This window comes from Zosterops lateralis (genome assembly GCF_965231275.1).
Source record: "Zosterops lateralis genome assembly, chromosome: 10".
NCBI classification, from domain to species: domain Eukaryota; kingdom Metazoa; phylum Chordata; class Aves; order Passeriformes; family Zosteropidae; genus Zosterops; species Zosterops lateralis.
Genome location: NC_139770.1, coordinates 10076434 through 10099352, shown reverse-complemented (window position 1 = coordinate 10099352; position 22919 = coordinate 10076434). Strand labels below are relative to the sequence as shown.

Genomic DNA, 22919 nt, shown 5'->3' with positions numbered 1-22919 from the left:
CTGGGGGCGGGGGTGTTGAATGCAGGAAAAACCTAAAGGTTTTGACACCTTCCCTTTAAATCTAGGCCATGCCTGTGTTGAACACCTGCAGCTATTTTGAGGAGGAGGAGCCCCCCAGGGACACAGCCCTGTCTACGGACACTCTCATATTCACCCAAACAAACCAATCACTTCATCTGAGGGATCTGTGGTTTCAACCCAGCCCTTCCTCCTCGAGGCTGCTGATACAGGGCAGAGGGATTCTCCCCACAGGACAGGCACCATTCCCAACACTTCCCATCCCAGGGGCCAAAACACTGCCCCTCTGGCACACTGCTCAGTGCGGATACAGTGGCATACCTGGTGCAGGAATGGGTGCCTTCAGAACCTGGCTGTGATGGAAACCAGTGCCCTTTTATGTCATGGCAACACAACTCAAATCGCGACCCACAATGTGCTGAGCCCTCACAGTCATCTCTGACACAGCCAAGTGCTGGTCGCTCTATTAAAGCTTTTGACTTGCTCTTACTAGAGGGACTTTCCTAGAACAACCCACAGAGATGAAATTGCTTTGACATCCTGTTCCATTTCACACACACCTTCTGGCTCTGCCCAAGCACCTTGCTAATTATCAGTACCTGCCTGGAAACAAAAGCTATTCCTACAGGATCTCCCCACAGCCTGGCCTCAGCAGGGAGGGTAGACAAGCTCTGTCCTGCACACAGCATGACATCCTTGGGCTGGCAGCCCTTGCCAGGGTCAGACCCTGCCAATCATCTTCATTCCAGCACGCTGGTCATGACTTCTCTGTGGGATGGGTGAAGGAAGCACACAAGGTGCAGCCCGTGTGGTAATTTCCCTGCTGTTTTTGCACAGCATGAAATTATTTTTGACTTGAGCTCCCACCCCTGGGTGAGCCACCTCTGTGTGCGCAGGAAGATTTCCCAAAGTTCTTTCTCCTCCTCTTCATCTCTCGCTATGTGTCAGCCTCCACATTCCCCACTCTTCCAGCCAAGGCACAAAGTGCCCACATTGCCCGTAAGGGCCCACATATGCCCCCATTCCTGCTGGGACATCCATCCCTTCCTTTGACATGGATCATCCTATATCCTGGTGGCTCCATCCTGCCAGCAGTCCCTGGAAGGGGCAGAAAGGGACATTCAACCCCAAATCCCATGCAGGACTGCAGAGAGGAACATCCCCTCAGCAGCGGGGATGCTGTGTCCATGGGCACATCAAGGTTTGCAGGACAGATGAACTGACATCTAAGCAACAGGGTGGAACCCTTAACAGTTCTCACTGCTTGCTTCATATTGAGGCTTTTTCCCACTCTGAAGACTTCCCTCATTTTTTCCTGTGCTGAACACACCCAGTTCTTTTCCATCAGTCATTCTTTCAGGAATTTTTTGCTCTTTTCTCCAGGTCATCAGGGTGAATTCAATTTCTAGCCCTCCACCCAAACAGTCCCTATATCCTCCTTCAATGGCATCTTGCTTTCATGTGAGCCAGGCTTCCCTAGAAAACCTCTGTTGGATGTGTCTGCTGCACGAGCTATTGATAACTGCTTATGGGATAGAGCTTCTTGAGAATCCATCCACCCACACGGACAGAATTTCCCATTTCCTCGTTTGCTTATGAGAATGTAATGTAAGGCAGCACAAAGATAGCATCACTCCCGCTTTCCCAGGTCTGTCACTGTGGTATCCAGTCTGTCACCCTAATGAAGAGAAAATGAGGATGGTTTGACACAAGTTTCTGCTAAATCTGTGTTCTCAGCCCCAGTACTGCCCTCTCAATGTTTGCCACTTGGTGGTAATTTGTTCCAGCAGTTTTCTGGGTACTGAGGCAGTTTGACTCATCTAGAATTTCCCAGATCCTCTCTTTTCTGCATCCATGAAGCAGACATTGAATTGGGCATTCACATCCTCCTGGGACATGGCTTCATGACAGCTCTCTGTGCCTCAGTCCCCCTCCAACCTTGATGCAGTTGACAGTGAACGGCTGTCACTCCATCGTGATGAAACTCACCAGCTTTAGGGACAAGCAATGGCTACAGGTTCCCTTCCATGCTGGACTGTCTGGACAGCTGAGCCCTTGGAGCAGAAGGGTTCACCTGTCTAAGGGTGGGTTTGAGGAAAGGAATATCAATTGCTCTGGAAATGGGGCTATGCCTAAGCTGCACTGTAGAGAGGACACATTGCCCAATCATCCTGGACTTCTGGGATGGAGAGGGATGCTGAGCAATAGAGAGGGATTTAAAGAGGCAAATGGATGTGGGCAGGTACTTCCCCACATGGGTTTAGGCTCCTTGTTCACCTTGTGAGCCTCATGATGGTCCCTCGAGGCATAAGGAGCAAGCTCAACCCTCTCCAAAAAGGCTTTGCTCCAGTGCCATGGACAGTGGGTTTGGTCTTGGGACAGAGGAGCAGGGAGGCACAGGGCTCCTGCCTGGCCCTCCAAGTCCCATGCACCAGGATCTGGACTGCCAGCTCCCTCACTGAGCATCACATCCCACCAAAGGGAAGAACAGAGAGGAGAAGAAACTCCGGAGACAACTCAAAGCAAAACTAGAGAAAGCAGAATGAGAGCGGTAGGTGGAAACACAGATACTCTGTAAGGCTACAACAGCTCAGTGACAGGTAGGGTGAGACTCTCAGTGGGATAGGATGGAGGAGATGTTGTGGACCCAGACCCCTCAGAACACACCAGAGTTGTGCAGCCTGGCCACGATTAGGGGTCCAGGCAGCCTGTGCAGCAGCCTACCCCTCACCACCACCAACCACAGCACCCACCAGCTCCCTCCAGCCTTTCACTTCCAGGAACAACAGACACTTTCCCAGACAGTCAAGGCCATGGCAATGCTCCCACACCACAGTTCCTGACGGATCAGTCCCACCCACAAGCCATCCCATTAATTCAGGGGACAAATAATCCACATGCCTGATGCATCACCTCCAGTCCAAGCCCTCCTAACCAGAAACCTCTGTGACATCCCAGTGACCAGGACAATGCTCACTTGAAACTGACCCTACTCTCCTACACACCCTGACCACCTCTTCTCCCCTAGGCGTCTGCAATGCCCTGGTGTTCAGGAACAGTGCCTTGCTGCCCCATGGCATGGCTCTTCTCAAAGATACAGCTGCAAAGTGCAGGAAAGGATTTCTTTCCATCTTCATCTGCCTGCCCAGTTTTCCCAAGACATGGTTTATGAGTTCAGGTTTCTTGAAGATATGCTTGCTCACATGTTGTTCCAAACCACCTTTAATCAAGGCTGAGGTGTATAAGGAGCCAGATTGGCTCTCAAGCATCATGTAGGAGGTTTTTGCTTGCTTAGGTGTAGCCCAGACATGTTGCCACACATCCAGCTTTCTGCAGATGGTGACAGGGATCAGTCCCAGCTCTCTGAGGTCTCCCAGAGGGCTCTGGCCAGTTCCCATCATCAAGACCCTAGTGTGGGATCAAGGTGAGGCTCTCTAGAGGTGTGTAGTCTCAGGGGGCTGACGAAGCATTTTGGTACTGAGGTGGTGGCAGCCACACCTCAGGGGAGCGCTGGGTGTCCGCAGTCGGAAGCGGCTCCTTTAACTGCCAGACCACAGTGTGCAGGAAACGCTGGAGCTCCAGCACCCACAGCCTCCTCCTTGGCTGGTCCTGGGTCCCAGCTCAGCAGAAGCTGAAGCACATGGATGGGGGCCCTGAGGGGGTGTGTGCTTGCACACATGTGTATGAAGAGCTCCTGCACACAAACACACTCGACTCCCCATTCCCAAGAGGGATGCTGGAGTGTGGGGCCTGACACCCATCTCAGGGCACTGCTTGGTTTGGGGATGCTCAGCCAGCACAGCCAGTGCCATGCCAGGTGCAGGGAAGTATATCTGTTAGTGCTGGGCATCCTGAGCTCCAAGCAGGGATGGGAGATGCTGTCTTGCAGCCTGGAGTATCCTCACCACTCACCCCATGCATCTTGAGGTCCCAGCCTTCCTCTCTGCAAGGGGCAGGATTGCAGCCAGGCTGATGGGGATTGGATAGGCACAGGCACTGCTGCAGTCTGGATGCTCTCCTGTCCCAAATGGCAGTAGGAGATGCTTTTGCCACATCTCCAACTGCACTGGATGGCTTGGGAGTCTCTGGTCAGCTGCAGACCACCATCCAACCAGAGAGAAAAGGACTCATCCCCAACTGCACCTGGAGGAGTCATAGCTGCAGCCAAGGGGTGCAGGAAGTGCTGAAGATCTGGCACCTCTGCTGCCTGAGAGGTAGGATGGAAAATATGAAGCAGGGTCCACCCTCTCAATGATGTCAGTGTCGTGTCTGACGGGAAAGCAAAACGCAAAACTGCTGACTGAGCTCCCACTTTCCCACTGCAGCTGCCTCCTGCCTCAGTTTTCTGGGCCCTGCTGCTCACAGCAGGTCTCTGACAGAGCTGCTGGGGCAAGAAGCAGGGCTGCTGCTGACAAAAAGCCCCGACAGGCTGAACCATGAACTGATGTGAGTGAATGGCTTGGGAGTTACAGCATTGCCCGTGGAGGCTACTGGGAGCCTTCAGCAGCACTGGGGGCCAAAGGGGGAACCACATCCACTGTCCTACCCTAAAGAAAGGTGTAAGCTATCCCAAATGGATATTTATCCCATCTAGTCCCCTCTGGAAGTTTCTCATGGACTTTCCAGTCCCCACAGAGTACAAGATACGGTGCCTGGCTTGCCTCACTCCTTCCCCCGGCACCTAGTTGGCTCCCACAAAGCTGCGCTGGTTTTACTGGGGGTAAGGGAGGAAGAAACCTGCTGACAGTCTGCCAAAGTGTGAGATGTAAGTGACTCTTTTCAGTTTTCACTGAGTTTCACACTCTCCTGGCAAGTCTCTGCTGCCTCCAAAGCCACTCCTTACTGGGGTTTCTCCTCTCTCGAGCAGCTGTCACTTCTTTCCGCTCTGGTTTCTGGCAGGTAGCACATCTCTTTCAAGAGAGAAAGTGGAAATTTGAAGCCAAAAAAGCTGCACTGAGCACCACACTGTGAGTTTTGCTCTGGCTGATGGCAGCCAGACCCCTGGCACAGCAGGGATGCTCATCCCCATGGACTGGGTGTGTGCCCCAAGACAAGCCTGATTAAGAGGTGGTGTTGGTTTGTAGCCATGCCTGAGTGACCAGCTCAGACAGCGGCAAGGAGAAAACGAGCATCAACCTCTCTAAATTCTAAAGAGCATCTTTGTGAAAGAGCAGCTTACATATCTCACGGAGAGGCCCGGGAACCACAACAGATGCTGCCACCTCCCAGCTCTGCCCTGCACTGCAAGAGCCGTTATTTGCCTGCCCACGCACTTGCCATCACGAGTCAACAAACTCCTCGGATGCAAAACTCTTTATTCACCCCCATGGCCATATCTGACTCCCTCTTGGGGAGGGAGGGACACATGGGTAGATTACCCCTCACGCAGAGGAGGAAAATGCCTGGAGACAGGCAGAAGACCAGCTGCCTGCTTCCCAGGGATTTCTGAATAGGGGTACATAGGGCAGCCTCTGCTCCGAGCAAGAAGCTTGCAAGAAACCTTGGGCTCCCATGAGCAGCATCTCACAGGATTCACTCCTGTTCTGACCTACAGTATTTTCTTCAACAGTCATGCTTTGATAGTTGGTTCAGACCTGGGGCAGGGAAGCAGCATGTCCACTCCACAGAGCACTGGGCAGAAACTCAAGGCTAATGTAATAATAATAATTATTACTGATAATGTAAATCACCTTTGGGACAGACCTGTTGGCGTCACTGCTCTGACCCAGCCCATCCTCCCTGCCCTGAGTGAAAAGACAGCACATGCAGCACAGCAGGGACCTTCCTCATCCTGTGGTAGCTACCCCACAGCCACAATCACTGTGGCCAGGACTGTTCAATATCGACTCCAGCAGCAGAATCTCTGTTGCATTAGTCCTGACACGCTGAATTTTTCCCAGAGTGAGGGACTGGGGCAGCCTTTTCGTTCCCACACCCTGTTGAGGAGGGGCCTTGAGCTCAGCAGGGCTGTGAGGGCAGCTGTCGAGTCCTCTCATCCAGGTGTTTCTTGCCGCGCTCTGGGGTGACAGGTTTCTCCTCAGGGAAGATGATGGTGGCATATTCAGTCTGCTCAACCGGCCAACTCCTGGGGAGCACTGGGGTGTGCTGGTCCCTCTGAAACTCCAGCACACCATAGTCCACAGTGGATACGGACACCACGGGGGGCTTCTCTTCTTTCTGCAAGGTAACCCCGTCGTGGTGGTTCAACATCCAGAGGTACCCACCATCCCCAGCACAAGCCCCTTCTACAGCAAGTGCCAAAATCAGCTCTGAAGCATCCTAGGAGGGTGAGAGTGATACACAGCAGAAAGATGCACAGAGCTGAAGTAGAACATGCACAGAGGAACCACATCATGAGCCTTAGGGTCTCAGCTCTCTGCCTCTGCCTCTGGACTCTCTGCCTGCCCTGGACATGGAAGGCAGGGCTGTGCTAGGAGCCCTTTTCCCACCTCTCCTTTGGGCTCCAAGGTACAGAAGAGCCAAGGGCTGAGTTTGCTCAGCCCAGAGAAAAGATGGCAAAGGGCAACCTATTCCCTGCCTTTAGCCACCTAATGAATGGTGTTGGAGAGAAGACGGAGACAGATCCCTCCTAGAGGTGCCTGGCTAAAGAGAGAAAAATAGGCACCAGCTGCAGCAAAATAAATTTTAGATTGATATATTGGAGGGAAACATCCTCCCATTTTCTGCAGCAATACAATCCACTGTCAAAAATAAGTCTGCTTTGAAAAAGAATTGGACTAGAGTCCCATCCTATCTTGGGTAGTTTTATTTTGATTTTGTGATGGGGCTGTGCTTCTACAGGTGCAGAAAAGAAGTTGTAGCTGTGCAGAAAAGATCAAGCAGCAGCAGCAGCAAAGAAGACAGCAGAAGCAAGATGCTTGTGAAGAGCTGATAAAGGAAGGCCTCTCCTCACCCCAGCAATGCCACAGTGCCCTCCTGCAGCACAGCAGGGTGACTGAGGCGGAAAACTCACCGCTGGCATGTTTTCACTCAGTGGTTTTTGCACATCTGCAAAGTAACACACTTGGTTAGAGGAGGTTTGTGTGCCACATAAGCGTCCCAGCCTCACCCCTGTCCTAAAGAGCACTGAACACCACAATCTTTTCATCACACATCCTCTTTGTCCACAGGGTCTAACACCTTGAGCATTACAAGGACAAGTGAGACACCAGCCCACAGTCTAGGGTTTAATTTGGATTAGTGGAGTGCAGCAGAATTCTCTGTGAGAGCCCCTGTGTGCCTGTGGTGTGTCTGAGGCAATGCCCTGTGCTGCAGCAGGGTGAGGTGCTCCAAAGGTACCTGGGCAAGGTGCATGGGAGAGATTCAAGAGCACCACTAAGGCACCACACTAACGAGTGGTGTAAAGCCACTGCACATGATCTGGGGGCTCTACAAAGGGCAAGCAGGGCTCAAAGCACCCCTCTCCCCAGGCGTAGATCTCCATCTGTCCCACAGGGGTATGCCTGCAGACATCTGGCTGACTCCAGGTCCCAAACTGTGTTTGCATGGCCTCCAGGGGAGTCATACCTCCTCTTCTGTACATTAAGGTGAGGCAGCCGAAGATCAGCAGCACAGCCACTCCAGCCAGCAGGAGGATGCCCAGGAGCATGGCCTTGATGTGCTCTGAGGAGTTGCCTTCCTCCATCTCCGGCTCATCAGTGGCATTGAGCTGGGGGGCTGCTGCAATAGCCATTCAAAAAAAGGAAGAAAAAAACAGCAGGTCAGGAGTGTAACATGGCCTCTACAGTACTTGTGAAAGACAGCAGGGGAACATGGGGGCTGTCCTCAGAAAGGGCTCAGTGCCAGATAGGCTGTCATAGTCCCATTACTCCTCCAGGGTACAAAAGAGAAGGAACAGGGCAGGGCTGTGCTTTCCTGACCCATGTCAGGTCTTCTGCCAGCAGGTTACTGCCTGCCTTAAGGCCTGGAGCTACAATGGGCTTGGGACTCATCCCCATCAGCTCAGCCCCCCAGACTGACCTGTGACTATCAGCTGGGACCGGTTGCTCTCCATCACTTTATCGGGCTCAAAGAAGGTGATCAACCCACAGTAGTAGAAGCCTGAGTCATTCTGGTGGAGGTTTAGGATCACAATCTCAAAGACAGGGGTGCGGTTGGTGAGCCGGTACTTCTCTGTCTCGGTCATGGGTTTGTATCGGCTGATCTCAGCAGTTTTTTGGCCTTGGGTATGGTTGGTCTCCTTGTACCAATTGAGGCTGTACTCTGAACCAGAGTCATTCTCCATGGAGATATTGCAGAAGAAAGTGGCTTTGGTACCTTCAGAGGCAGTTAACACTGCTGGGGAGATGGTCACTATTTGGGAGAGAGGAAACAAGGAGTAAGCATGGTTACAGCTGACACAAGTGTCAGAAACAGCCATACCCCTGTGTGGGAGTCAGGGATACAAGCCCAGTCCACATCATCACTTTAGGACATGGGCAGGTACATCAACCTGTGTCTCTCCCATTCCAAAAGTGTGCCTGCTGGCTGGAGAGGAGGGACTCTCAGAGGTAGTAATTGTACTGTCAAATGGTTTCAGCAGACCAAATTGTGCTCTGGGCTACCTAAAATTAACACCAAACACCTGTACTGCGGAAAACAGACATTGGGGGTTGTATTATTTTTAATGTCTGAGTCATCCTGTCTCCAGGTGAGGCTGACTCTAAAAGTGAGCAGAGGGACAGAGTCCCAGGTCAGGGCAGTGCCCTGTGGTGCAGCCCATCACATGCCTGGCTGCCTGCTGGGATGCTCTGGCTTTCTCCACTACACCATGCTGGGAGCTCAGAGCAGGCAGGGGGTGCCTATGGCACAGTATTTGTCATCTCCAGCCTGAGACCACCAGACAGGGCAGAACAGCCTGGAGCTAACAGTGCCATCCCTTTCCAGGGACCTGTCCCCTCCTTATGCGTATGTGGGCAGCCAGGCCCTGGGATTCCAGCTGGGCTTGCCAGGCTGATCCCAACACAGAATCCAGTCAGCCACAGCCACAGGCTCCTCTGCTTTAACACCAGCCCTGCTGCTTCACCTCATTTCCCTGTCTATTATTCCAGTGGGTTCATCCATCCTGCATGGTGGGAATGCTGCAAACATGGGCCAGGCACACAATGTCCCGCTTCAGCCAGTCCCACACAGCAGAACATGGCAGCTCTTGCATTAATTTCTGTTCTGAGCAATGAAAAATGGGAAGAAGCATTTTTCACATCGGTCACCCAACCAAGCTATTTCAAACCACCACGGTTTGTCCCTGTTAAAAAAAAATCCCTGTTAAAGGAAATGTACCTTCCCTTTTCAGCAATCACCACCAATAGCAGCCCCAGGCCTTCCAGGCAGAGTGAGAAAGTCCCTCCTATCCCTCCAGCTCTGGCCTGAGGCCATAGGACCATAATCTCAGCATCACCAACCAGAAAAGGAACCTGGAAATTCTGTGAATAAATACAAGATCTGATGGAGACCTTCACTGAGAAATGGGGGATGAGACTGAATAGAAGGAGAGAGGCAGGAAAGTGCCCCAGTTCCCACAGTCAGAACTGGTTGTGGCAGTGTCCACACCAAGAGATAGAATTTTTGCTGTATTTTGGATTTCTTGTATTTAACAGGAAATATTTGGTAGGCTCAAGACTATGTTTCCTACTCGTGCTGCCACCAATGAATGAAGTGCTTGGAGGACTTCTGAAAGTAAATGTTGGGTTTACATGTTTTCCTGTATCTTCCCAGCTCCAGAAGTAACATCTGCTCCAAGGGACACCCAGCCATCTGCCCACCCTCAAGGCAAAAAATACACGAATCCACTAAAGAAACAGTGGGCTGGAAGGAAGGGGAGACACAGCTTCACCAGGGCTCTCACTCATCCTGCCCAGACTCACATCTTCCCTTCAACCTCTCCTTCTCCCACAAAGTTCACCCAGAGCAAGGACCCTGGATCCCTCAGGATCAAGTCCAAACCAAGAGCTGCAGTTCAAGGGCACAGATGGAAGCCATGAGAGCTACAAAGAAAACCCCACACCTCACTGGCAAACCCATAAGCTCAACACCAAACTCCAACCACCGTCACTGTGTCACAACCCAACTCTGGTGTCAGCACTGTGGGCTGGGGACCTGTCCCCTTCTCCATCCTCTAATCCCATTTCTGCCCCAAGAATCCCCAAGTTCTTTGCTTCAGCTGCACGTACCCAAAAGCTTTGGGCTTTCTGCCTCCTTGATGCCAGAGCTATTTTTTAGCTACAAAGCTCTCAGCCCTTAAACATTTCCCACCAGCTGCAAACGACGTGGCCATGTCAGTGAGCACACCACACTCCTGTACCTACCCCGGCGGCAGCAGGTCAGCATGGGCCCAAAGCAGAGCAGGATGGCACAGAGGTCAGCCAGGGCCACCTCCACGCTGCCCCATGTCTTCTTTGAGGCACCTGGAGCCATGGTGAGCCGCTCTGTCCCCTGCCCAGGCAGGCGGGACGTGCTGTGCCGTGTGTGCTGTGCTGTGTGTGCTCTCTCGGTGCTTTCTTCCCCGCAGCGGCAGCTTGTTCTCTGTCGTACACAGCAAGGGCTGGGTGGAAATGAAACGTGCCCATCTCTGCCCCAGAGGGAAACCCGGGCTGCCTCCCGCCCCCAGCTTCCTCCCCACAGAGAGAAGGATCAGCTGAGCCAGACGTGGCCCCTTCCCCTCTCTGTGCACTCCTGGCAGGTTCCCACACAGGTACACAGCTGCCAAGCAGTGGGGACAGGCACCTCTGAGCCTGCACCCTTTTTGGGGAAAGCTTCCAGGGATGGAGGAGGCAGGGACCACAAGGGACATGCTCAGCTCTGAGCCTGGCCCATAAGTAAAAACCATCTTGGGTTCCCAGGCATCCACAGGTGCTCCCACCAGGTGCCCAAGGTAGTGGGGCTGTGGGACATGCAGCACTGGGTAGATAGGGTCTGAGCAGCCATGGAGCACCTATTCATAGGCTGCTCCCACCAGGATGGGATGGGAGATGAGGAGGAAGGAGAGGAGGACAAATTCTGCCTCCTTAGGTGTGTTTCTTCTCAGATTTGAAGAGAGCAAGGGCAGGTGCCCAGGGCCAGGGTGCTGTTACTAGGATGACATTTGCAAAAGATTTATGTAATTTTTTGCCATCCATGGTCCCCACTCACCACATTGACTAATACTGGCGTAGGAAATAACCAGCAGTGAAAGCACGCTCCTCCGCTTCTCTTGAACATAACCCCAGTGCCCCGGAGTTTTGGAAAGTGTCAGGGGAAAATTAATAACTGGGTAGAAGGATGTGATTCTAATGATGACTTCACTATTTTTCCAAGCTTTCAGAAACAAGCTGTGGGGCTGGGTCTTGCTCAACTATCACTTTCAGATGTGTTCCTGGCAGGTGAGTGGGCTGGGGCAGCCACCCCTAATTTCATAGAATCGTGAAATCATAGAATCATTGAGATTGGAAAAGACCTCTAAGAGTATCAAGTTCAGCCATTAACCCAATATGACCAGGATGGCCAAACTGGGATGGCCAAGGAGGGGGTACTGAGCTGCGGGAGACAGGGCTCACCCTGGGAGGGCTCAGTCCAACCTGTCTTGGTCCTCTTTTTCAGTCTCATCCTGGCATTGCAGCATCACTCCTTTCTCATAAGCTGCTGACACTTCTTGAGCTGCAGGGCAAGGCTGGGTGCCATGCCCACCTTGTCACCTCTCTATGCCACTTAGGCAGAGGCCACCATGCTGCCTGAATGGGTGGCAAAGGGAGTGCTCTCCACCATCCGCAAGGGTGTATGTGGGTTTTGACTTGGACATCACCTCTTCCTTCATAATTTCCTGGATTCCCACTAAAAAAAGCACTGACTAAACTAAACTAAACTAAACTAAACTAAACTAAACTAAACTGAACTGAACTCCAGGAAACAAGGAGGCTGACAGCAGGGAGGCTTTTCCACCTTGAGGCATTATGTCACCAAATGGTGACACCAGGCACTTGGGCCAGGTACAGGGAGGCTTGTTTGGCACTTGCCACATGTTTTGGTCTCTAGAGGTGGAAGATGTGATGGGTATCATCACCAAGATCACAACTCAGCAAGCCAAGGATAGGCAGGAAAAATTGGTTCATCCTCCCCACCCCATGCAGCAACAGCAGAGGGCTGATTAGCATCATAGCATGAATTGCTCAAACTTTCCAATGCACACTTGAAATAGGTATAAACTGGTACTCAGGGCGGGGAGGCTGCCGTGTCCACGAGAAACCAACAACGGCAAAATGCTCTTTTCTCTAAAAAAAAGCAAACCACAGTGATGAAAAGAATAAAATAAAAGATCAAGCTGCTAGGAAGGTGCTATGGAGGAAAGAGAGGTGAGCAGCAATGCCGGCCTCAGGTGTCAGCATTGTAGAATAGCCCAACCCCAGCCCCACAGCAGCCCTGGGGCTTCAGGCAGGCTTTGAACCCTGCCTGCACTCTGCCAGACCAGCACAGTTCACCCTGGCTCCTCCACCAGGTTCTCCAGCACGAAGGAAAATAGCCAGGCTCCAAATATGATGTAGCTCCCTGCTCATGCTGATAAATCTCCTCCAGTCCAGTGGGGTGGCTAGTACATCTTGGGGTTTGCTGACATGGTCATAAAAAGATCCTTTGGTGCTTAAAAAAATAGAAATTCTTTCTGTGAGCTGGAGCATGGCAAATTGCATAGGACAGTCCTTTTCTATGTGGCCACCAAAAGATGAAAACAAAGTCTAAAAAGGACAGATAAGCAGAAATAAGTGAGAAGATAGTTTGTTCTTTAAAACTAAGAAACAGCAACTTCAGCAAGCACATGTCACACGAGATCATTGGAGCACAAATGTCATGGTTTTTCTCCAACCAGAAGCTGGTGAGTTCCATCAACACAGCTGTGACTCAGAGGAAGGTCCAGTATTCTTAGTCATCACTGTTGCGGCACACAGCTATCACCTAAACACTCACCTCAAAGGGTTGAGCATCAGCCCCAGAATGGTTTAAAAGCATCTGGGGTATTTAAGGAGCACTGAAAAATTGGAAGAAGAAAAAGAAAGCTGTGATCAAACACCTCTGATGGAGCTGACTGAAATGCAGAGCTGCATGACCTCGAAGTCCAGGGAAAGCACAGCTTCCCAAGTGAAAGAGGAAGCACAAACTGCCACAAAAAGATGCCCACACGTTCCGAAGATCCTTCCCCCAACGGTTTAACTGAATTCACATCTGTGGGTCTGACCCAGGCGGGAGCCGAGTAGCTGGGGTGAGAAGAGGAAATGGTTAATAGTGTTTGCAAATAAACACAGGGAGTCTTGAGGTCTTTCAGATACTTCTCAGAAATTATGAAGGTCTCCGCAAATGATTTGCATGAGCAGCAACATCTGTCCCTGTAGGGACAGGCAGCGTCCTGTGGGTGTGAGTAAGCAGCGGTAAGCAGTGAGTAAGTAGAGGGATGGAGCAGAAACACAAAACTGTTCCTTTTACAAGCAGAAACCTGCAAGGCCCAGACAGAGCAAAGGTAACTGTGATGGGAAAGTGCCACATGGGTATGGCAAGGGAGCAGTGTCACCTCCAGCATGGCAGTGAGTGTTGTGCTGGCGAGCAGAGCTGGCACCCAGCCCAGTGGTACTAAGGACTCTGACAGTCCATCTCTAGCAAGAGGTGCTGGTAAAGTCTGTGGAAAGTAGGAGCTGCTGCTGCTCAGAGTCTCAGCAACCCATCCATGCTCAGAGCAGGTTAGGGCAGGATCTGGCACCAGTTGGGATATGCCTGTGCATCCCAAGCATAACTCTGGCAGTGGTACCACTTTCCTCCTGGTGCAACCTCACCCCTCCTGTATCCAAAGGGCACCTTCAGGCACACCCAGCCCTGTCACAGTTCATGGCCCCCTCCAGCCTCTCATCCATGGCAGCAGCATCACTCCACAGCATCACTGGCTGTGCCTTCACACTGTTTCCATTCGGAGCTGGGTGAGCACACAGGGACCTTTCTCAGCCGTGTCATCCGCTGCACGTGGGAAGCACAATCGATCACAAAGATCGCTGCTTCAAGATAAACTGCAGAGGAAACAGAATGTCAGCTTCTCAGCAGGGGCTGCCGCACAAGCAGCCTTCCCTGGGACACACAGCAGCTATGGGTAGGGGAAAGGGCACAAGGGGTGGGATTTGGGGGAGCAAGAATTTTAGGCCTTTATGGAGGATTTAGGAAGTTACTGGACAAAAGGAACAAGGTTGGGATCTCCTCCCTGATGTCTGGGGTGTGTGGTATGGAGGCAGGAAGGGAGCCCTCCAAGCCCTGGGCAAGGCTGAGTGCAGGGGCTGTGGCTGGTTTGGGGCAGGAGGGGGCACAGGGGAAGCACCCAGTGAGGCCAGGCTGTCTTAGCCCACTCTCTCCCCCGTCATACCTCCAGCCACATCCCAGGCAGCGATTTCTTCCAACCCTTTAGTTACAGAATCACAGAATCAATCAGGCTGGGGAAGACCTCTGAGATCACCACATGGAACCTATGACTGAACACCACCAGGACAGCTACAGCATGGCACTGAGTGCCACATCCAGTCCTCCTTTAAACACCTCCAGGGACAGTGACTCCAATCACCTCCCTAGGCAGTCCATTCTGATATTAATCACCCTTTCTATGATTAAGAAATTCCTCCTAATGTCCAACCTAAGCCTCCCCTGGAACAGCTGCGCCCTCTCATCCTGTTGCTGGTTGTCTGGGAGAAGGGGCTGACCCCACCTGGCTGCACCCTCCTTTCAGGGAGTTGTAGAGAGGGATGAGGTCCCTCCTGAGTCTCCTTTTCTCCAGACTAAACAACCCTAGCCAGCTCCCTCAGGTGTTCCTCACAGGATTTGTGCTCCAGACCCTTCCCCGGCTCCACCGCCCTGCTCTGGACCTGCTCCAGCCCCTCAGCGTCTTCTACAACCCATTGTAAAATATTACCATTATTACAGTCATTAAAATAGCCTGCAATTATTACCTCAGTGATTTAGCACTTATCTACCAACAACTTCACTGTACGAGTCTTTTTATTGCAAAAAAAAAATCGACCTTTTTAAAAAAAAAAAAAAATAAACACACAGCAGCAAGCCCCAGGCCCGGGGCGGCGCCGCGGTGACGCGCGGGGCGGGCGGCGGAAGAGGCCGCGGTTGTCCCGGTAACCAACGCCGGGGCCTGCGGGGGCCATGGGCGAGCTGGGCCCGGACGAGGCGGCCGAGAACACGTACAGCCTGCGGCCCGGCCTCCAGCACCGGTGAGGCCGCCGGGGAAAGAGGGGGAGCATGCGGGCCAGCGCGGTGAGGGGCTTTGGATTGGGGCGTTTGGAATGCGGGAGCTGCGGTGGGAAGGTCGGGGAGGGCAGCCCTGGGCATGAGGGGCTGGCGTGAGGCCCTGGGGGAGTGTTGGGGGTGTTGGGGGTGTTGGAAATGGGGAACGCCGAGAGTCTGGGGATTGGAGGGCACCGGGCTCCCAGACCGGCTCCGACACCCCCTGAAGTGTGGGATGCTGCTGAAAGGGCAGCTTCCAGTAGGGCTGGTTTCTCCCCTTTTGATCAGTGTTCGGCTTTTGGCAACATCTCCATTTTAGCGGGGCTTTTTTTTTTTTCCCCACATGGCTTTTGTTCTGTTATTTTTCTCTAATACATGAAAGCTGCATTTTCCCATGTGGCATTGTGTATGTTTCTACGGATTGTGTGAACTTTCTGAGTTTTCTGTCGCGCCTTTTTTTTTTTTTTTTTTTTTCCCCGTGATAGATTTAAGTCGTCTACAGTAAAAGAATGCATCCGTGCGATACTGAAGGAGAAGCTGGCCAACGCACAGTACATCCCAGAAGAAATGCCTGAGCTTACAAAGTCTTTATCAGAGACAATAAAAGACAGACTCAAAGGTAAGGAGGTTTGCTGGGGATGTAATTTCTTTTCTTGCCATGTCCTCTCCCTTTTGACAAGCTCCCTCTTTCTTCCTTTATTCTTGAAACTTATTCCTTCTCTGTTGACTGACTCGAGTCTGCTGGTATGAAGCAATCTGTCCTATATATGCTCATTCCTTGCCTGCAGAACTGGAGACCTAGTTCAGGCAGGCAAGATTTGTTTCCGTATGGCTTGGCAGGTGTGTGCTGTCACCTTTGGAGGGTCTGCAGGGGGAAAGAAGCTGCATTAGAGAGAAGAAAGAAAGAATGCTTCCTGCTTCCATAAACAGAACTAATTCTGCTTTTTTTTCTGCTGTGAGTTAAATCAGAGTTGGAATAGCAGTGGAGATCAGAACAAGGTTCAGGGGGCAGAGGGAAGGGAGAGAGAGGAGCAGTCAGCCAAGGAGGGGTGTGACTACAGCCTTACAGCACTGGAAAAAGATTTTGCTGCTGCACAGGATGCCCTCCAACATTTTTGAGTTCAAGAAGAAAAGTGCAGGCGCCAGCAGGTGTTTCCTGAGTTCCGTGCTGGAGCAAGCATACAGATGTGTGTGCTGGCACTGACACTTTTTTCCCCTTCCTCCTGGGGACAGGCTGGTGCGCCATCTGCTGGGCTGGCCTGACGTGGTGGCACAGCCGCACCATCACTCTCGGCAGGAGCCGTGGATTTGTGCTTCTCCCAGAATTACACATCAGCTTTAAAACCAGCAGCAGCTGTAGTCCCTGCACGTGTTCATGCTGAACTTCTCTGCACAGGGCTTGGCTTCAGTAAAGTGTAACCACAGTGGCAGCAGCCTGAAGCAAGGCTGACCCGGTGTGGCCACTCTTATCAGCTGACATCTCTGATAAGCATTGATGTGTTGGATGTTAACAGAGCCAACGTGCTGTGTTCAATCCTCCGGTGGAAACAGGGCACTGGAGTCGTCCCAGGACACTGCTTTGTTGAAGACAAGGCATTGGGATCTATATTTGATTTTAAACGTACTTGTTCTGATTTGGCTTCTGGAACATTGCCATGGCCTGCTTAGATCTGGCCTGTGCCCTAGAGGTACTTCTTTACTGTTGTGAAACAATGTCTCTGAAGACACATAAATAACACAGCTATTATGTGGCCTTTTATATCACTCAGAAGCAAAGGAAGCATCTGTGTGGCAGAAGAATCTCACAACAGCTTTGCATCGAAACAGTTTTAAGAAAAGACAGGTTTTTTTCAAATTGGATTTTGTCCACCAGCAGCCTTATTTACGTTTTTTCCGTGTGGCCAGTTCTTGAAAGTTGTCAAAGCAGAATGCTGTTATAAATGCATATTATATAGTTGGCTTTTCGCAAATTTTAACATGACTACTATATGTACTGTATTATGTTTTATTAATAGAGTTTAGAAAGATAATGAATGCGTACCAGAGGGTTAACAGTAAAAGACTGGGTTTTTATCTCTTCTTTGTAACATCTAAACCACCCAGCCAGAAGTTATGGGAGGGGGGGTCACCTTGTGACCCTTCATAAAAAAACTGTTAAGTTTCTGTTTTCTTATCAAAATGAAAACAACCAGAAAACCTCAGGAGAAAATTTATACCCATGTTACCAGACTGAGTGGAGCTACCCACAAAATAAATCTATTAGATAAGATGATCGGGGATACTTAAAACAGATTTAAAAAAAAAGAATGTCTGATTAACATCTACTGAATATTCAACACAGAGATCCTTAAATATAGAAATCCGAAAGGAGGAAGTGTGCTGTTGGCTGACTTTATGCCAGGCACCCTCGGCCAAGAAACTTCTGCTTGTTCTGTCTCTTAATTGACTATTTTTATTTTTTATTAAACTTACAAAATTTTAAAAGAGAGTGGAACTCGTTTTTCATAATGCTGACACACAGTGTGGCTGCTCAGGGGTGTCTTGTGCCTTAGATGCATCTTTTGATGGATGCCAACTACCCTGTTCACCCTTCAGCTCCAGCAAAACCGTGGTACTCCATAGTAGGAAAATGAAGCTTTGCAAGGCAGCCTGTCCACTTGGTTACTTGCATATGTTTGTACAGCCATTTGCTTTATAGCCAGAAATCTTTAGCTTTCAGGGTCGTGTTTTGGACTCATTTTTTTTTAAAGTTATTGCTCTCACTATTGTTTTTTTCTCTCTCCAGAGGAGGGATTTGACAGGTACAAGATGGTGGTGCAGGTTGTCATTGGAGAGCAGAGAGGAGAAGGAGTGAAGTAAGTTTTGCATCTTCTAATTGTATTTGTATCATGGTTTTTTGGGTTTAGGTGTGGTTTTTTTTTTTCTTTGGAAGCTGCTTCCAACTCCCCTAGCTGCAAAGATCTGTCTGCAGATGACAAAGTGTAAATCACTTTCTTTTCTCTTTTAATGGCAACTTGAGTGCTTAGGTTGTGACTGGTTGAATTAGCCAGTGATAATTTGCTCTGTGGTGGTTCTTATCAAGCTCAAATACTGAAAATCGTTTTTGAGGAATGTGGCAGAGGCATTTTGTGTTGTATTCATGTGAATTAGGGTACACCCCCATCCATTCCCAAGGCCCTTTTGGAGCACAAAAGCCATGGTAACTCACTTCTGTCTAAAGTCAGAAAGCTTCCATAAGCACTTCATTTACATTTTTCAGAAGTTTCAATTTCTATAATCCCCCTGCAATAATATCATGGGAACCAAGCCTAGATTCCCATGTGGGTGCTAAGCACTTGCAGTCAGCTCCAGATGCCTGCACTCAGACAAAAGAATTCCTCTTGGCTGCAATAGTGGGCTATAGCTTTCCTTTACTAGTGGGTAGGGAGAAGACAAAAGGGAACAGCTCACAAGGTTTATGTGCTTGATCTCCTGGACTTATCTTTATTATTGTGTCGGGTACTCCAGCAGAAGATAAGTCCAGCAGAGCTGTAATCAGATCTGCTGCCTCCCTGTTCTGTAGGTCAGAGAGGAATATCTGTACCTGCTGCTCAGGCTTTTGTCAGGAATGTCCGTCTGTAGCAGACACTCCAGAATCACCGTACCAGGGTGAACAGTTCAACGTTCAAGTGATCTGATCAGAAATGCCAAGTCCAGCCACACAGGCTGACAGAGCAGTTGGGGAAATTTTCCAGTTTGCAACAGACAGGAGGCAAGATTGAAGCACAGTCACTGACATCCTTAATACAAAATACACCTTAGTACAGTTAGTCATACATTATGGGACTATGCCCCAAAAGGAATCCTGTCAGCTGAGGCTGACTGGGGCAGGCAGGGACTGGGATACTTGCAGCAGAGAAAAGGGAATGTCACTGCCTTTAGACAAGGCAGAAGCAAGGTCTCACATGCAATATCCTGTTACTGTCTGGTTGTTTGTCCTCAGGATAGGGCTTGGGTGTAGAAGTACATCAGGATGGTCAGGGAACAGAAGGTGTAGATACGAAAAGACTTGAAGAGGTCGTGGTTTTGGAGCGTGGCATCTGCCAAGGAATATGATAGCTCCCTATAAATAAATTGGGAGTATGTACCATGAGGGTGCAGGAGGTGAAGGACAAGAACAGATAAGCTAAATTAGCCCCTGATATGCATAGGCCAGAAGTCAAAGATTTTTAAACATCATAGCAATGAGGTTTCAAGTCCTGCTGCACAGTGAACGTGGCAGGCTTGAGAGCTGATGGGTTTGAAGAGCACATACTGAGAGGATTACAGCATGTGGTAGAATTTAGCAGTAGAAAACTAGGCTTGGGATTCAGGAGCACACGTTCCAATTCCATTACCTTTAAAGCAAGCTCAGTTTGGTTTTCAAGGGAAGTATCTGTGATCACTTAGGTCATAACACGTGAACTGTGGGTAATGTCCCTGTCTGGCTCCTTTGTCTAGCATGGCTGCACGATGTTTCTGGGATGCTGACACTGACAGCTGTGCTCACGACGTGTTCATGAACGTGAGTATGAGCCAGATTCCCATGGGAAGTGCAAAGCTACTTGCTTTTGTATGAGAGGCAGAGAGACTTTAAATATGGAGCAGAAAAGAAACAACTACTAGAAGGAAGGAATCAAGATTATTGAAACAGCCTGATTTACATCCTTATTTACAAAACATACTTAGATATAACAGCCAACATAGTAAAAGTTCTCTCCTGAGTATGTGACACAGTACAGAACAAAAGTCATTGTAGTCACACCATTTTACTGGTCGGGAGAGAAAGTACAAGAGACAAAGTCTTTTCTTACATCCTTTGCTGAACTGCAGTCATGGAGCATGGCTGAAATCCAGGACTGAGACAAGGTCAAGGTTTTACTTAACTATTGTTTTATTTTATTTTAAACTGACACCTAGACACCTGTGGGTGTGTGGATGGAGGAGATTGAGGCACTTCTGGCATTCAGATGCACTGACCTGGGCTACACCACAAGCGAGGAAACTTAAAGACAGAAAATTGCAATATATTACCACAGAGTTGGGCTCTGGTCTAAATGTTCTCTGAGGTTTGCCTGTTCCACTAGACTAGCAAAAAGCTTGCCTTGACTAACACAGAGCCTTTCTCTGTTTTCCCCAGGACAGCCTGTTTTGTGTGGTGGCTGCATTTGGCTGCTTCTTCTATTGAAGGTGACAAACATTGCACAGAAGGATGGACATTGGGGAGAATGCTTTGGAGTATTTTTTTATTTAAGTGCACAAAAGCCTCATATTCTTCCTTTAGTACATAACACAATTAACAGCTCTACGAAGCACAATCTACACCTGTTCTACACACTACAACATTCCCTCTTCCTTGTGGATATTGGTATAGCTTTAGGCACAATATTATTATTATTATTATTACTTCCTTTATTTAAATTGCCCTTTGTTTTTTATATAGTGTTGGTTTTGTCCTAAAAGTGTAATGCCAATAGCCATTGCTCCTAAGGCAAACTCAACTTCTGTCTCTAAAGGGTTCTGTTATTTTTATTTCTGTGAAATTAATGAAATATTTATAAGAAAGAAAACATAATAAATCTATGTATTTAATAGTTCTTTTCCTGTGGCATTTTCTTCTACTCTACAAGATGCACTATCCTGGATAGCTTGTCTGCATTTCTCAGGTGAGCATTTTGACAAATCTTTGTAAATTGATCCATAAAGCCGATTTCTGGTTCTGGTTATCCAGATTTGTTCCCATGACTCCCACAACAATTGGGCTATGAATCCCAGCTGTGTCACATGAGATGATATTAATTGATGGAAAGTCGAGGTATTTAGGACATGAGGTCAGGCCAGCAGCCCACACACCCCATGACTGCCAGAACTCCTCCCTGCAGTAACTGCTCCTTGGTTTGGTGCAATTTGGCACCCATGGATGTTGTGAGTGATCATTGCTCCTCACGCTCTTCAGCAGATACTGCAGTGATTTCTCAATCTCTCTGTAATTGTTTTTGGAATATGAGGGTGGGTGTTTGGACTCCTAGGACTCCAGCCTCGGAAGGGCTGCAGTAGATCTGCAGAAGAGTGCTAAAGCTCCTCATGTCCCCCAAAAGTTAGAGTGCCAGGTGGGTTCCTGAGAGAGTACAGCTTGCTGTGCCCATTGGAAGATGGGATGCTCTGCAGTGATGCCTGTTCTCTCTCTGCTGACAGAGCAAGCACAGCAGAGCCATTCCAGTGGGATGAATGGCTTTTAGAGTCCCGAAGTGGGTTGAGGTGAACCCTGAATCCCACTCTCACCAACTGTATCAGCAGAACACACCCTCCCCGTGCAGCCTTTGGGAGCTGAGTGTCTTAGCTTAGTGTCTTAGCAATGTAAGATGTAACCAAAAGTATATATTGCCATCTGTTAAAACCAGGTGGGGCAGTGTTCTTTATCTCTTCCATGACCCAATCGCTCATAACTCCAGGAGGATCTTTTGTTAATGGGCCAATTGTTAAAACCAAGTGGGGCAGTGTTCTTTATCTCTTCCATGACCCAATCGCTCATAACTCCAGGAGGATCTTTTGTTAATGGGCCAATTGTTAAAACCAAGTGGGGCAGTGTTCTTTATCTCTTCCACAACCCATCCTCGCCCAGGGAGATATCTTTTGTTAATGGACCATTGCGTCTCACTGCATAACTGATAAAATTACATCATCCCATTGTGAGATACTCCAAACAGCGGGAGGAGTCAAGCATAAAAGTCTGAAAGTCAGAACACCAAGGCAGCCTGTTTCCACTGGATTCCCAGAGGAAGACCGGGCCCATCTCACCACCACTGAACCTTCGGAGAAAACTACTCCCTTCTAAAGGATCCTTGCTTCAACAGAATGACATCTATCACTCCAGGAGGACTTAACTGGATTGCTACCGGTACCCTAACTAAAAAGGTGCAGGTTGTACTCTGATTCTCAGTGTTTTCTTTTTTTGTTTGTTTGCTTTTTTGTACCACTACATTTTTATTTTAATTTTCCTAGTAAAGAACTGTTAATCATATTTTCATATTTTTGCCTGAAACCCCCATAATTTCAAAATTATTATAATTCAGAGGGAGGAGGTTTACATTCTCCATTTCAAGAGAGGCTCCTGCCTTCCTTAGCAGACACCTGTCTTTCCAAACCAGGACACTGGGGAAGTAAAAAAATCACAATGCGTCTTCTAGATTATTTCAGTGCTGGAGGCAGCACACTGCTGATTCTCTATTATATTAGTTTGAAATATTTTGATTATGAGTCTTCCTCTCCTTTTCCTCTGGTGGGAAATAGAGGGTGACTTCCCTGACTGCTTTGTTGCTGGCTGTGGCTGTCACTCATTAAGGAACCTGCTGAGAGATGTGACAGTGCTGCTCAGTTCGTGCATGACCTGGAGTGTGCCTTTTGGGGAACAGCAAAACCCTCCACATAACATTTTCCAGGAGATGGTACATATGACCTCAGAGTCGTTTTGAAGCTTTTATAAAGTCCTGGATGTTAAATCACAATGTTTCACCTTGCACTTGCTCCTTTTGGAGAGGTTTAATGGCTTCTTCACAAAGGTGTTGTACAAAGCAGGTGAGATTTGAGCCGGTAATCACTCAGCCTCACCACTCTTGGCTGTGGCGTGGGACAGGAAAAGGATGCTGTATTTTCCCTGG

At 49.4% G+C, this 22919-nt stretch overlaps 2 protein-coding genes across 2 annotated transcripts; one reads left to right on the top strand and one right to left on the bottom strand.

Moving 5' to 3' along the window:
• Window positions 1-5519: 5519 nt before the first annotated feature.
• On the bottom strand, window positions 5520-10527 carry PDCD1 (programmed cell death 1). The gene is made up of 5 exons (XM_083869087.1): window positions 10323-10527; window positions 7999-8331; window positions 7546-7698; window positions 6992-7026; window positions 5520-6195 (listed from the first exon to the last, which is right to left on the bottom strand). Exons 1-5 carry the CDS (start codon window positions 10429-10431, stop codon window positions 5977-5979), a joined length of 849 nt encoding a protein of 282 aa, XP_083725213.1. The 5' UTR covers window positions 10432-10527; the 3' UTR covers window positions 5520-5976.
• A 4314-nt stretch (window positions 10528-14841) lies between these two features.
• DYNLT2B (dynein light chain Tctex-type 2B) lies at window positions 14842-22442 on the top strand. Its single transcript, XM_083868543.1, has 6 exons — window positions 14842-15230; window positions 15729-15862; window positions 18029-18098; window positions 19723-19786; window positions 20402-20927; window positions 21663-22442. Exons 1-5 carry the CDS (start codon window positions 15163-15165, stop codon window positions 20447-20449), a joined length of 384 nt encoding a protein of 127 aa, XP_083724669.1. The 5' UTR covers window positions 14842-15162; the 3' UTR covers window positions 20450-20927; window positions 21663-22442.
• Window positions 22443-22919: the final 477 nt, after the last annotated feature.